Raw genomic sequence first — 11,996 nt, forward strand, 5'->3', positions numbered from 1 at the left:
AACTCCTGATAACGGTGCCCCGCCCAAGTAGCCCTCCAATTGATGGTTAATTCCAGCTTCAAACTAAAATCAGCCTAGAACGTGACTACTTCTAAAGCTTTCAGCGTGCGAATTAATCTGACCGCGCGCGAAGCAGATTCTACGCACTGCGATAAGTTCCCAGATCACACGCAGGTCGTCATCCCGTGAACTCCTCGCACTGTGGATGTTCTACACTAATTACTAATTATCCAGGTTAGTGACTGTGGAGTAGTAGCAGCGGCTGTTAGAACAGCTTAAATAAGCCGCTCCAACCGGTGGATGTTGTCAGTTGGGATTTGGTGATCGAAGGTTTGTGTGGTAGCAGATTTTAAGGGGAAGAAACTAGTGCGACACAAGTGATTCGGTGAAGGACTGAACTGGGAACATTTTAAGCAAAATGAATTCTCAACAAGTGATCCTGTGCTTCGGGCTGGTTTTGGTAGCCGGACTGAGTATCGCCGATGGAGCTGTGGTTCGTGAAAAAAGGCAGCTGAACACGCTGCTTACTATTAGCGGAGAGTCCAACGCAAGGATTGTCAATGGTGAGTAATGCTAATAGGAATATTTACATTTTTAAAAATTGAAAAAAAAATACAAATAAAAATAGAAATTACGAGCCATGTTTTCAACACTTTAATGAAAAAAGTGTTTTAAAAGGCATTATACACCTGTCCAGCTGTTTTGCCATCATTAGTTTCCAAAAATTCTAAGTATTGAGAAATTTATTATTTTTTGCCAAAAATAAAATTTTTACGGTGCTTGGAATTGGAATTTCACAAAAATTCAAAACATTTTTAAACAAGCCCAAACATGCTAAATATGATTATCAATGCAGAAAAATGCATTTTGGATTGTTTTCAGTTGATAACACTTCTATTTTCATGGAAATTTTGAAGTTTTTTGGAAAAATATTTTTTATGCCCCCTGTTTTTTCAGACGGTGGGTCTCGTGGCGCAGGGGTAGCGGCTTCGGCTGCCGATCCCGATGATGCTATGAGACGCGGGTTCGATTCCCGCCTTATCCACTGAGCTTCTATCGGATGGTGAAGTAAAACGTCGGTCCCGGTTTCTCCTGTCTCGTCAGAGGCGCTGGAGCAGAAATCCCACGTTAGAGGAAGGCCATGCCCCGGGGGGCGTAGTGCCAATAGTTTCGTTTTCGTTTTTTCAGACCAGTTTTGAATAAACTTTGAAAAATATTTGTTTACATAAACATAAACATTGTTTACATTGTTTTACATAAACTTTGAAAAATATTTGCAACGGCATAACTTTGCAACTATTTGACCAAAGGACTTTCTACAGGTTGTATTTTATAGAAAATTGTCCAAGGAATTCGATAAAAATAAAATTTTAACCCCCTTATATTATATTTTAACGTTTTATGTATTCAGTTTTGACCAATTCCTTATATTTTTCATTTTTTTTATCGCCATCGTGTTCCCCGGACAATTTTGCATAAAAATCAACCTCAAACTAAAATGAACTATTGACGAGAAACAGCGATTTTACTGACAAAGTTTGATTTTGCGCAGCACTCGGAAGTACATGGTGTACTTTTCAATAAAAAGGGATCAATCCCGCATAGTTCGGTTTTTATATGTGAGAAACCTATTTCGGATTCGAATTCATAGGACAAAGTGCTGCGCAAAATCAAACTTTTTGCAGTAAAATCGCTGTTTCTCGCCAATAGTTCATTTTAGTTTGAGGTTTACATTGATTATTATGTAAAATTGTCCGGGGAACACGATGGTGATAAAATAAAACAAATAAAAATATAAGGAATTGGTCAAAACTGAATTTTAATACTTAAAACGTTAAAATATAATATTAGGGGGCATTTAAGGGTTAAAATTTTATTTTTATCGAGTTCCTTGAACAATTTTCTTTAAAATGCAACCTGTAGAAAGTCTTTTGCTCAAATAGTTGCAAAGTTATGATTAAAAGAGATAAAATCTTAAGATAAAATCAGAATTCGTCGTTTGCTTACCTTTAGGAGCAGTTCTCTCAGATTTCGGTCATTCGATTTTTTTTCTTATTTTTCAATCCGACTGAAACTTTTTTGGTGCCTTCGGTAAGCTGAGAAAATTCTCTATATTTTGCTTTTTTGAACTTTGTTGATTCGACCCTAAGTTGCTGAGATATTGCCATGTAAAGATTTAAAAACAGGAAAATTGATGTTTTCCAAGTCTCACCCAAACAACCCACCATTTTGTAATGTCTATATCTCAGCAACTAATGGTCCGATTTTCAATGTTAAAATATGAGACATTCGTGAAATTTTCCGATCCATTCGAAAAAAATATTTTAAATTTTTTTAAACAAAGACTAACATTTCAAAAGAGCCAAACATTCAATATTACGCCTTTTTAAAATGTTAGTCAAAGGTAAAAAAATGCAAAATATAGAGAATTTTCTCAGCATTTCAAAAATATTTTTTTCAAAAGTGGGCAAACATGCGCACTTATTTAAAAAAAATGAAAAACTGCGACTATTTTCAAAAAAGTCACCTAAAAATGGATTTAACTTGAAAACGGTGCATTTTATCAAAATTTCACTTAAGTACTTTTTCATTGCAAATTTGATTTTACATCAAAAAATGAAGTTGAAAAATTTTGCGACCAATTTTTAGATTTTTTGAAAAAATCAGTATTGATTCAAAAATTCATAGCTCGCTCAAAGATTTTTTGCACAACCTGGAAATTTCTGAAAAGTTGGCATTTAATGTCCTCTAAAACATAACAAAAAATAAAAAAAAATAAAAATAGTGTTTTTTTTGCAAATCAAGTATTAGTTGCAAAAAATTAAATAAAAAATCACCACAACATTTTTTACCGTGTATCATTTTTTTTTCAGTGTAGTCCATATCCATACCTACAACTTTGCCGAAGACACCAAATCGATCAAAAAATTCCTTCAAAAGATACAGATTTTTGAATTTTCATACATCGTTTTTGTCTAACCCCCTGCCAAATTTGTATGGAAAATTATATGGACAAACTAATGATGCAAAATGGCTTCTTTGGGCGTACCGAAGGTACCAAAAAAGTTTCAGTCGGATTAAAAAACACAAAAAAAAATCGAATGACCGAAATCTGAGAGAATTGCTCTATGATTGAAAGTTGTTGTTCTATCAAAAAATAATAAATATTAATAAAAAAATAAAAAAAAAGATAACAAAAGAGAATTACTTTTTTCATAGACAAAATTTGCTAAAAATGTCTTGTTCTTTAGCAATTTTAATAATTTCTCAAGCATTTATTGGAATTTGGGCTTGAAAAATTTAGATCCGTTCGGAATCGGTTTAAATTACATATATTGGCAATATTTTTACACAAAAAATCTTCTGCAAATGAACTTGCAACATTTTATCATCCTAGCTTCAATTTAACGTGTATTGTATTTAAGTGCATCTTTTAAGGGTGAAAATTTCAAGAAATATTTTGACTATCTCGCTCCCCGGAATTTTATTCTAGTACATAATATGTCCCGATTTTATAGAAGTATTGAAAATCATGCATACTTGGTAAAAATCACAACCGATAAGGATAATTCATAGAACAGGGAGATTGTTTTGGTTGTCATTCTATGAAAACAAGGGTTTTTTAATCGCTTACTTTTTATTTACTTTGTTCCACAGGTATTGTGTTACACTTGTTATTATCGTAGGTCTAATTTAACGTAAATCAAAATGGCAGTCCATTATTCTTACAAGGTATCACAACCAATGAATACTGATAAAATAAAAAAGAAAGTGCTTTTTCTAAATAACTCAGCCCATTCGAACTGCGTTGCATTTCGTGCCTCATAAACCAAAGTATGTGTTTCTAGTAGAATGCATTCCGCCCAATCTAAATCCGTTTTACCTCAATTGTTCATTATTTGATGCTCTGCCCTTAAGAAATGAATAGGTGAATTTACGTTGATAAGTATTTTAATTTTGCAAGAAATTTTTTAGCTTTTTTGAATGACATATTTAGCTGATTTCAAAATAATTTTTAAATCATGTCATAGATGCATAAAGATGACTACTAAGAAATCCAGTTTTTACGTAAAAAAGTCATTTCTAATCAACTTATTCCTGCAAAATTAATAAGTATCAGTGACAAATTCACATCAAAAACATCAAAATTTCAAAAGGGCATAGCACAAGCTGTGAAACAAATTTGTGAGACGATTTTAATTGGCCGGAGCGAAAACAATTGGAACACACAACATGACCTATGAGACAACATTTGTTCGGACTGTGAAATCGGTGATCCTTCAGATCAACGTTGCTGAAAAAAACGAAACAGAAATAAATGTTACCAACACGTTGAGTTATTCACTTCGTTATTTAAACTTACGATTATCACGCCGAATGAGTTTAATACACGCTAAAGCTTGCTCCCGTTCTTGTTCAAATGTAGTGCTATTCGCAGTATCCTGAAGAAGTTTTATGGTTTTGTCCATTATCTGTTTGGCCATGTTCTGGTCGGGAATGCGCAACTGGATCTCGATCCTATCAGAACTGTTGGCAGCAGTCTCGCTTGATGGTTTGGTCGGAAACATGGATTTATTCTGAAAATTAAGATGAAAAAATATTTAATCAGTTTTGATGCCTGATTTGTTCTGAAGTGTTGTTTATAACTAAAATATACATTTCTGTCGAAGACAGCATCACGTTTTGATGCACACAGTAGAAAAACAGTTCAAAACAGTAAATTTAATCTTTTTATGATGGAAAATTGAATTAATGATGCCACCAAAATCAAAAGTGAAATTCAACAGAAACTGTTGATTTTTTTTCTGATGGAAAAATGAATGATGATGCTGCCAACTGACGGATTTTCGACCCTCTTCGCGGATTTTTGTACGGATTATTTCGTATAATACGCATTTGCTAGCAATTCAATGATGACAATATGAAAACGCTTTTTTGAATAAAAATTTATTTTCCTTTCGGGAAGGCTTTTGCAAAGCAGTGAATACCACTCAGTTTAATATTTTTGTTCAGCAAGAGTTGGTAGCCTTATTCATGAACGATATCTTCTATATATATAAAAAATTTCGACGGGTTTGTTCGAACGCGAATCAATTCAACACGGAGTGTCGGATCGAGGTGCTATTTGTTGCGTTGGGTTCGTATAAGCCCAAGGAAGGTTTATACGCTAACTAATTGACACTTTGGCCACTCTGGAACCGATTCCAGAGCATCTGCAGATTGTATGGGAAAAGTTGCGTAAATCAAATTTTGATCACAGGAGGCTGAACAAGCAAACAAGCTAAAAACGTCAAGAAATCAAAAAGGGCAGGACGAAGTTTGCCGGGAAAAGCTTGTTTGACCATAAAAATGTGTAATTTTACATCAGGAACTAGTATTTTCATCGCTTTCTGTTGTGATTCAATTTAGATATATGCTGCCAGATGTGCTTGAAGAAAAGTATTGAGTACGATATTAGGAATTCAGTATCATTTTTTGAGTGGACGATGTCGTTTGCCAATTTTTTCCCTGGACCATACACAGTAGTTTATGTAAAAATAATGGTCTTGGAATTTATATTGACAGAAACTTCAGTGAAATCATAGTATTTGACAATGTTGCAAAACAAAACGGATAAAACAAATTGATAAAGAAAAGAAACACTCAAACCAGAGATCTTTTTAAACACCCATGGATTGAAAATGCGCAATTTTGAAATGGCCTGTCTTTTTTTACTTACTTTGTGTATATGGGTACTGACTAATTGGAACTGATATTTTTGTTCTTTAAGAGCTTGCTTTTTATAGTAGCTGTCAATAGGTAGTTGTTTGCCTCTAAACCCTGCCTGGAGGTGAAACTTGCTAACCTGACCCATGTAATTTTGTATAAAAATGTTGGTAGATTAAATTGTTATTACAGCAGTTATCTACACAGAGAATTCCGCAAAAAAATAAGTTTTTAAATAATGTCGTATTTTTTGTATGAATGAACCTTCGATCGATCTCCTTAGGTCAAAATGAGCCCCTCAAATCTGTATCTTGAGTAGGGATTTTCTGATCGACTTCATTAACACATCAACTTCTGCAAAGTTTCATGTTACGATTAGTACTATTCCGAAGCATTAAATACACGCATAAAAATACATTTTTTTTAATTAATGGACTTGTATTTTTCGCTGAATTATAAAGTTTAAAAAAATAGAAATTTTAGAATATATCGAAAATTTGTTTTCACATGTAAAATTGAATTGGGAATCAAATAGTTGTGTATACAACAATGTGCAAAAAAGAACTTTTTCAGCACGAGTCGTACATTTATCCAACGAGGTTCACCGAGTTGGATAATTACGACGATTGTTGAAAAAATCAACACAGAAAAAATAATCATGGTAATATTACATCTGGAAAGGGGTACATCTTTTATGTCAGAAAAAATGTGTAATTTTATCTCTGAAAATGTGTAATTTTACCACTTTTCTGTTGTAATGTCGCTTTTTCAGTCTAAATTGAGGTAAAATTACATCATAAAAGAGGTAATATTCAGCCTTCCAAATTTACACCATTTTTTGCTGTGAAGTTTTGCAACGAGTTCCATACAACATTTTTTGCAATTCCGAAAAGCAGCCTTTAAATGGAATTATAAGTTAAATGTTCCTTAGGCCGTCCCAAAAAAAGTTGTCAAAACTTTGGTGCTCATCCCTAGAATGATAGATTAGGATGTCAGGTACAATGTTTCCACACAACGAAAAAATCCCAATAATGGTTTACAACACGCGCGCTGAGCTTGAATGAAAAATGTGCATTTTTCGAGTATTTTTCAGAAATGCGCGTAACAATCAATAAGGTCAAATCAAATTTGGTCGTCTTGCGCTTTAACCCTCTACAACCTAACCCCGCCTATAGACGGGCTTCGATCTAAAAAATCGCCAAAAAACAATTTTCCAACCAATTTTTGATCTTTAAAAAGCATTGGAAAGAAGAACTCTTAAAATTTTAGAAAATTTCAGGGTTGGCAGTTTAACTTGTTTTAGGTGACATTGCCAATGTTTTTAAAATTGTCATTTTTTAGGGGTCAACTTTGGCTGTGTTTTTTACTAACATTTCCTATATTTTCAGTAAAAAGAAGTATGCAGTAATTTTTGTTGCGTCCCAAACTATGGTTCTATGCATTTTTTTGCAATTTAAATGATGATGGTGCCATTCTATAGCAGAAAATGTGAAAAACATGCAAAAAATTGTAAAAGTGACTGTAAAAACGTGAAAAAATTAAGGTGGTAGAATAGACCAAATAGACCAAATACTACCAAAAACAAACATAAACTAAACAAGATAAATGTAAATTAAAATACTAAAAATAAAACAAGAAAAACATAAAACAAGAGAAGTAAAGTTTTTCGTAGAACAAAAGTTGCTCAAAATGACCTCCTGAACACGGGAAAAAATAATATTTTCGAAAAAAAAATTTGGGCAGTAGAGGGTTAAGTTATAGTTTAATGTCCCATGAGCAAATTCCTGTACAGATATAGTCCATAAAAGCTTGTGTTTGGGCATGGCAGGACGTTTTAGGGAGAACAAATTGTATTTTTTAGTTAAAAAATTTCAAAAATCACTCTCCAAAGCGATAAAAAAAAATTGCAGCCAAAAGTATTGCATGCAGCTTACAAGACATTTCACGTAGAAAATTTTGCTTTTTAAATATTCACAGAAAAAAATCATGGTAATATTACATCTTTTATATCAGAAAAAATATGTGATTTTACCTCTGAAAATGTGTAATTTTACCACTATTCTGGTGTAATGTCGCATTTTCAGTCTAAATTGAGGTAAAATTACATCATAAAAGAGGTAATATTCAACCTTCTAATATTACACCTTCCAAATTTACAATTTTTTGCTGTGTTAAATTTATGTCCAAGCAAAGCCGAGATATTTGCATTTTAGTGAATAAAAAGTGACGGTTTTCCAAAATTATTAGTATAGAAGCTTTTTTAGCATAAAACATTGGCTACTATGATTACAAACGGGAAGGCATATATTTTGAATATTTTTATTTTGCTCGCTCAAAAACGATATTTTTTTTATAATATTTTATGAAAAAACATGAGATTTTCTCACAATTTGACGTAAACTACAAATAATCATAAATTAAAATTAACGTGATTTTTTGGGCATGTACATTCGGATAATACAAATTAATTTATAAAAAAAACGTTTTTTTTTAAAATAGTTATCAATTCGAGCATTATTTGATCATATCGAGAAGATCAAAGAGCAGTACTTATAAATATGTCGTTTACGTCACATTGTGAGAAAATCTCATGTTTTTTCATGAAATGTTATAAAAAATATCGTTTTTGAGCGAGCAAAATAAAAAATATCCAAAATATATGCCTTCCCGTTTGTAATCATAGTAGCCAATGTTTTATGCTAAAAACGCTTATATTAGAGTGTAACAAAAATGACTTTTTGGCGGGCATTCAAGGGTTTGTTCCGGTTGGCATACTAAGCCAAAATCCAAAATATGAGCTTGATTGACGTAACAAGAGCTGGCGCTTTGCATTTGAATTTTAAATGGGATTTAACCCGTTAAAAAAGATTTTTTCAAAAATGTCACTTTTTAAGGCATTTTGGCCTCTGAAGCGATTATTTTCAACATAATTGGCGTATAGGCCAAATCCTTGAGCATCTTTTGGTATAAATAACATTGAAATTTGGAGCACCCTGGAGCTCGGTACAGACCTTCAAAGTTTGGCATTTTTTCGAAAAATTGACCCCAGCAAATGGCGTCTAGGGCGTCGCGAGGCGCAACGCATATCTTTTTTGCCGGGGCCGATTTTTCTAAAAAATGCCAAACTTTGAAAGTCTGTACCGAGCTCCAGGGTGCTCCAAATTTCAATGTTATATATACTAAACGATGCGGAAGGATCTGGCCTATACGGCAATGATGTTGAAAATAAACGCTTCAGTGGCCAAAATGCCTTAAAAAGTGACATTTTTGAAAAAATCTTTTCTTACGGGTTAAATCCCATTTAAAATTCAAATGAAAAGCGCCAGCTCCTGTTACGTCCAATCAAGCTCATATTTTGGATTTGGGCATAGTATGCCCACCGAAACAAACCTTTGAATGCCCGTCAAAAAGTCATTTTTGTTACATCCTAGCTTATATACTAAGAAATTGAAAAATTCGTCACTTTTCGATTGCGGCCAGTTGTTTGACCTGAAGTTAAGTTTATAATCAAAATATGTCATAATATTTTTTTTCCATAAAAAATAGATGCATTACCATATTTTCAGAAATAAGTACAGTCCAGACTCGATTATCCGAAGCCTCGATTATCCGAAGTTTCGATTATCCGAAGTTCGATTATCCGAAGGTTTGTTTTGACTTCGGATAATCGAATCATGACCAAAAAAAATATTTTTTCATATTTTTTTAAATTTTTTTACTTTTAACCTAAAATTTGAGTTCTGCGACCACATTTTAGTGAAATTTGAATATTTGATTGCATTTTTAATCAAAAAATGCAATTTTTTCAATATTTCAGCCCGGTCATTTTGGCCGCCATCTTGGATTTCAAAATTTTAAATCATTTTAGAGTAGTTTATGGGTCATACTTAAGCTCGACAATCAAAAATTGGACAACGAAAAAAATATTTTTTTCGTGATTCGATTATCCGATGTGAAATTTTTCCGAGGTCTTCGGATAATCTAGTCTGGACTGTATTTCCATTAAATTTAATTACACACTAAATATTAATTACCGAATACGTTGAAATTTACTGAAACTATCATTATTCAATTTAATCAAAGACTCTATCATAAACTAAGACATTTCTAAATATAACGTCTTCATTTCCACCCCCAGGAACAATCTTCTGCGACACGCTCAAGTGTCCGGACACGTCGTTCAAGTGCATCATCGTGAAGAACAACACCAAGGAGGACGTCAACGTGGTGGAGGTGACGCGCGAGTGTCTGGACGCGGCCGGCAAGGCCACGGCCAAGACCGTCGAAAAGGAGCCGAACCAGTTCCCGGGCGGAAAGTACGAGAGCTATGCGGAAATCGACAAGGACGGGAACATTGCGTCGTTCGACAACCGAGGAAACTCGTACAATCACTCGGGCAGTGGGGACGTGCACTCGTATCTGTACCAGCAGATCGAGGACCTGCACAAGTCCATCTTGGACCAGTTGACGAACGCCGGAACGCCGTATCGGATTCCTTGAGGGGGGAGGGGGGACACGTGCCCGACTTCGTTATTGGCGGAATGTTAGAATATGATTATTGTTTTTTTGTTTTTGTTTCCCCTTTAGAGTTATCTAAATCGTTGATATTTTTCAATGCAAGGCGTTGTGGAAACTTCGATTGCCGGTGAGAACTAAATTGCAATATCTCTGTTTAAAATAATGACCCGGCGGCATCGACCGTGAGAACTTTTCACACGTTTTGCACTGAATAGGAGCAGTCTGTCTGGTTTTTCATCGAGTCAGGTGATGAAGTGTTGAGTTCAGCGTGATCACGTGGTGCGCGGCGAACGTAAATTTGGCTAATTGTGATATGTGTGATAGGTTGTAATAAAAGGTTGCAAACCACTCCCTGCTTGGAAACTTTACAATGTAATGTGTAATTGTGAATTGGCTGTTTATCACACCTCCATCTGTAGCGCGAGGAAACTGCGGGAATGTTGTTCGAGCTAATTGATGATCGTTGTTTGACGATCGACTCTATTTATCATGTTGTGCTAATTTTATGAGTTGCTGCAATATATCATTTTGGCGTTTTCCATACTGGTTGGACTTGTTTTTTTAGAATTCAATTAGGGGTTGTTCCAACTGTAACACTGTTCTGACTGAATCAATGTTCCTTCTACTAGTGAGCGATTCGATTACTCTGAAGGATTTTTTTTTTGTAATTTTATACATTCTTCAACATTCTTTTAGACAAATCTCTTCACACTTTTTGGTATCCCTGAGCTTTATTTCGAAAATCGTAATTTTACTCTAGGGTACGTTATCCATTAGTGGACCCCTTTCCTATAGTGGACCCTCTGAAGGGTTTTTGATGAAAAATTCAATAAAATCACAATTTCAAGCGTGATGTTGTCTACAAATCTTTTATTTGGCATGTTCAGCATCATTTAGAACAATGTTGACTGACATTGAATTGTCCTTTTCACCAAAATAAGTGTTTTGAGTTCGACATCTGAAATCAGCCATGGCCACTAGCATTTTCACAACAAAACTGCATTTATATTTTATGATTGAATTAACCATCCAATCATTTTTTGACTGATTATTTAACTTCAACAAGTCGAAATAATGTAAGTTTAAGGATCTTTACTAAAATAAAGCGAAGAACTGCAATTTTCGAGCAAAAATTAGGGGGGTCCAATATAGGACAACGAAAATCCAAACTTTTCCAAAAGTGGACCCCTGTTAATTAAACCTTCAAAAATGATGAAAACTGTGAATTCAAGCAAAAGTTTTTCTAAAACATACAATAAATGCTTGTTGTTATCAACCTAAACGCATATTTTTTCAATGATGAGTATAAATATAGCTGTTTTCATGTTAAAAGTACCAAAAATGCTGAAGCCGTAAGAGTTAATAATTAATGAAAACTATAGTTAGTTGTATTTAACTGAAGCATCATAATTGCAGTTTGAAATGATATTTTATAATAATAAATCAATAACAAAACATTTTTTTCCAATAAACATGCGTGGTTTTATCAGCAACTGTAAACAATTCTATTGTTTAGTATCGGTCAACCATTTATGTAATTAATATGGAAAAATTTGCATCAAGATTACTTTTTTAAATTATTTTTATGTTTACAGTGGTTTTTGAGACGTTTTCTCTGATCTTTTTCGGAAATAAATGTGTTTAAATGTCTGTTTGGTTTTTTGTTGTTTAAAGCCAAATTTGTTAACAAAAAATATTTGTTTATGATGAAAAGTGAGCAAAATCCATCTTTTATTCATTATATCTATCATTAGACCTACACCATGCATCAA

At 33.6% G+C, this 11,996-nt stretch overlaps 1 protein-coding gene across 1 annotated transcript; it reads left to right on the forward strand.

Annotated features, from left to right (window-relative positions):
• The first annotated feature begins 224 nt into the window (after nt 1-224).
• LOC120412758 (uncharacterized) lies at nt 225-10,595 on the forward strand. The gene is made up of 2 exons (XM_039573349.2): nt 225-563; nt 9,845-10,595. Exons 1-2 carry the CDS (start codon nt 419-421, stop codon nt 10,204-10,206), a joined length of 507 nt encoding a protein of 168 aa, XP_039429283.1. The 5' UTR covers nt 225-418; the 3' UTR covers nt 10,207-10,595.
• Nucleotides 10,596-11,996: the final 1,401 nt, after the last annotated feature.

This window comes from Culex pipiens, chromosome 2 (assembly GCF_016801865.2).
Source record: "Culex pipiens pallens isolate TS chromosome 2, TS_CPP_V2, whole genome shotgun sequence".
Taxonomy (NCBI): domain Eukaryota; kingdom Metazoa; phylum Arthropoda; class Insecta; order Diptera; family Culicidae; genus Culex; species Culex pipiens.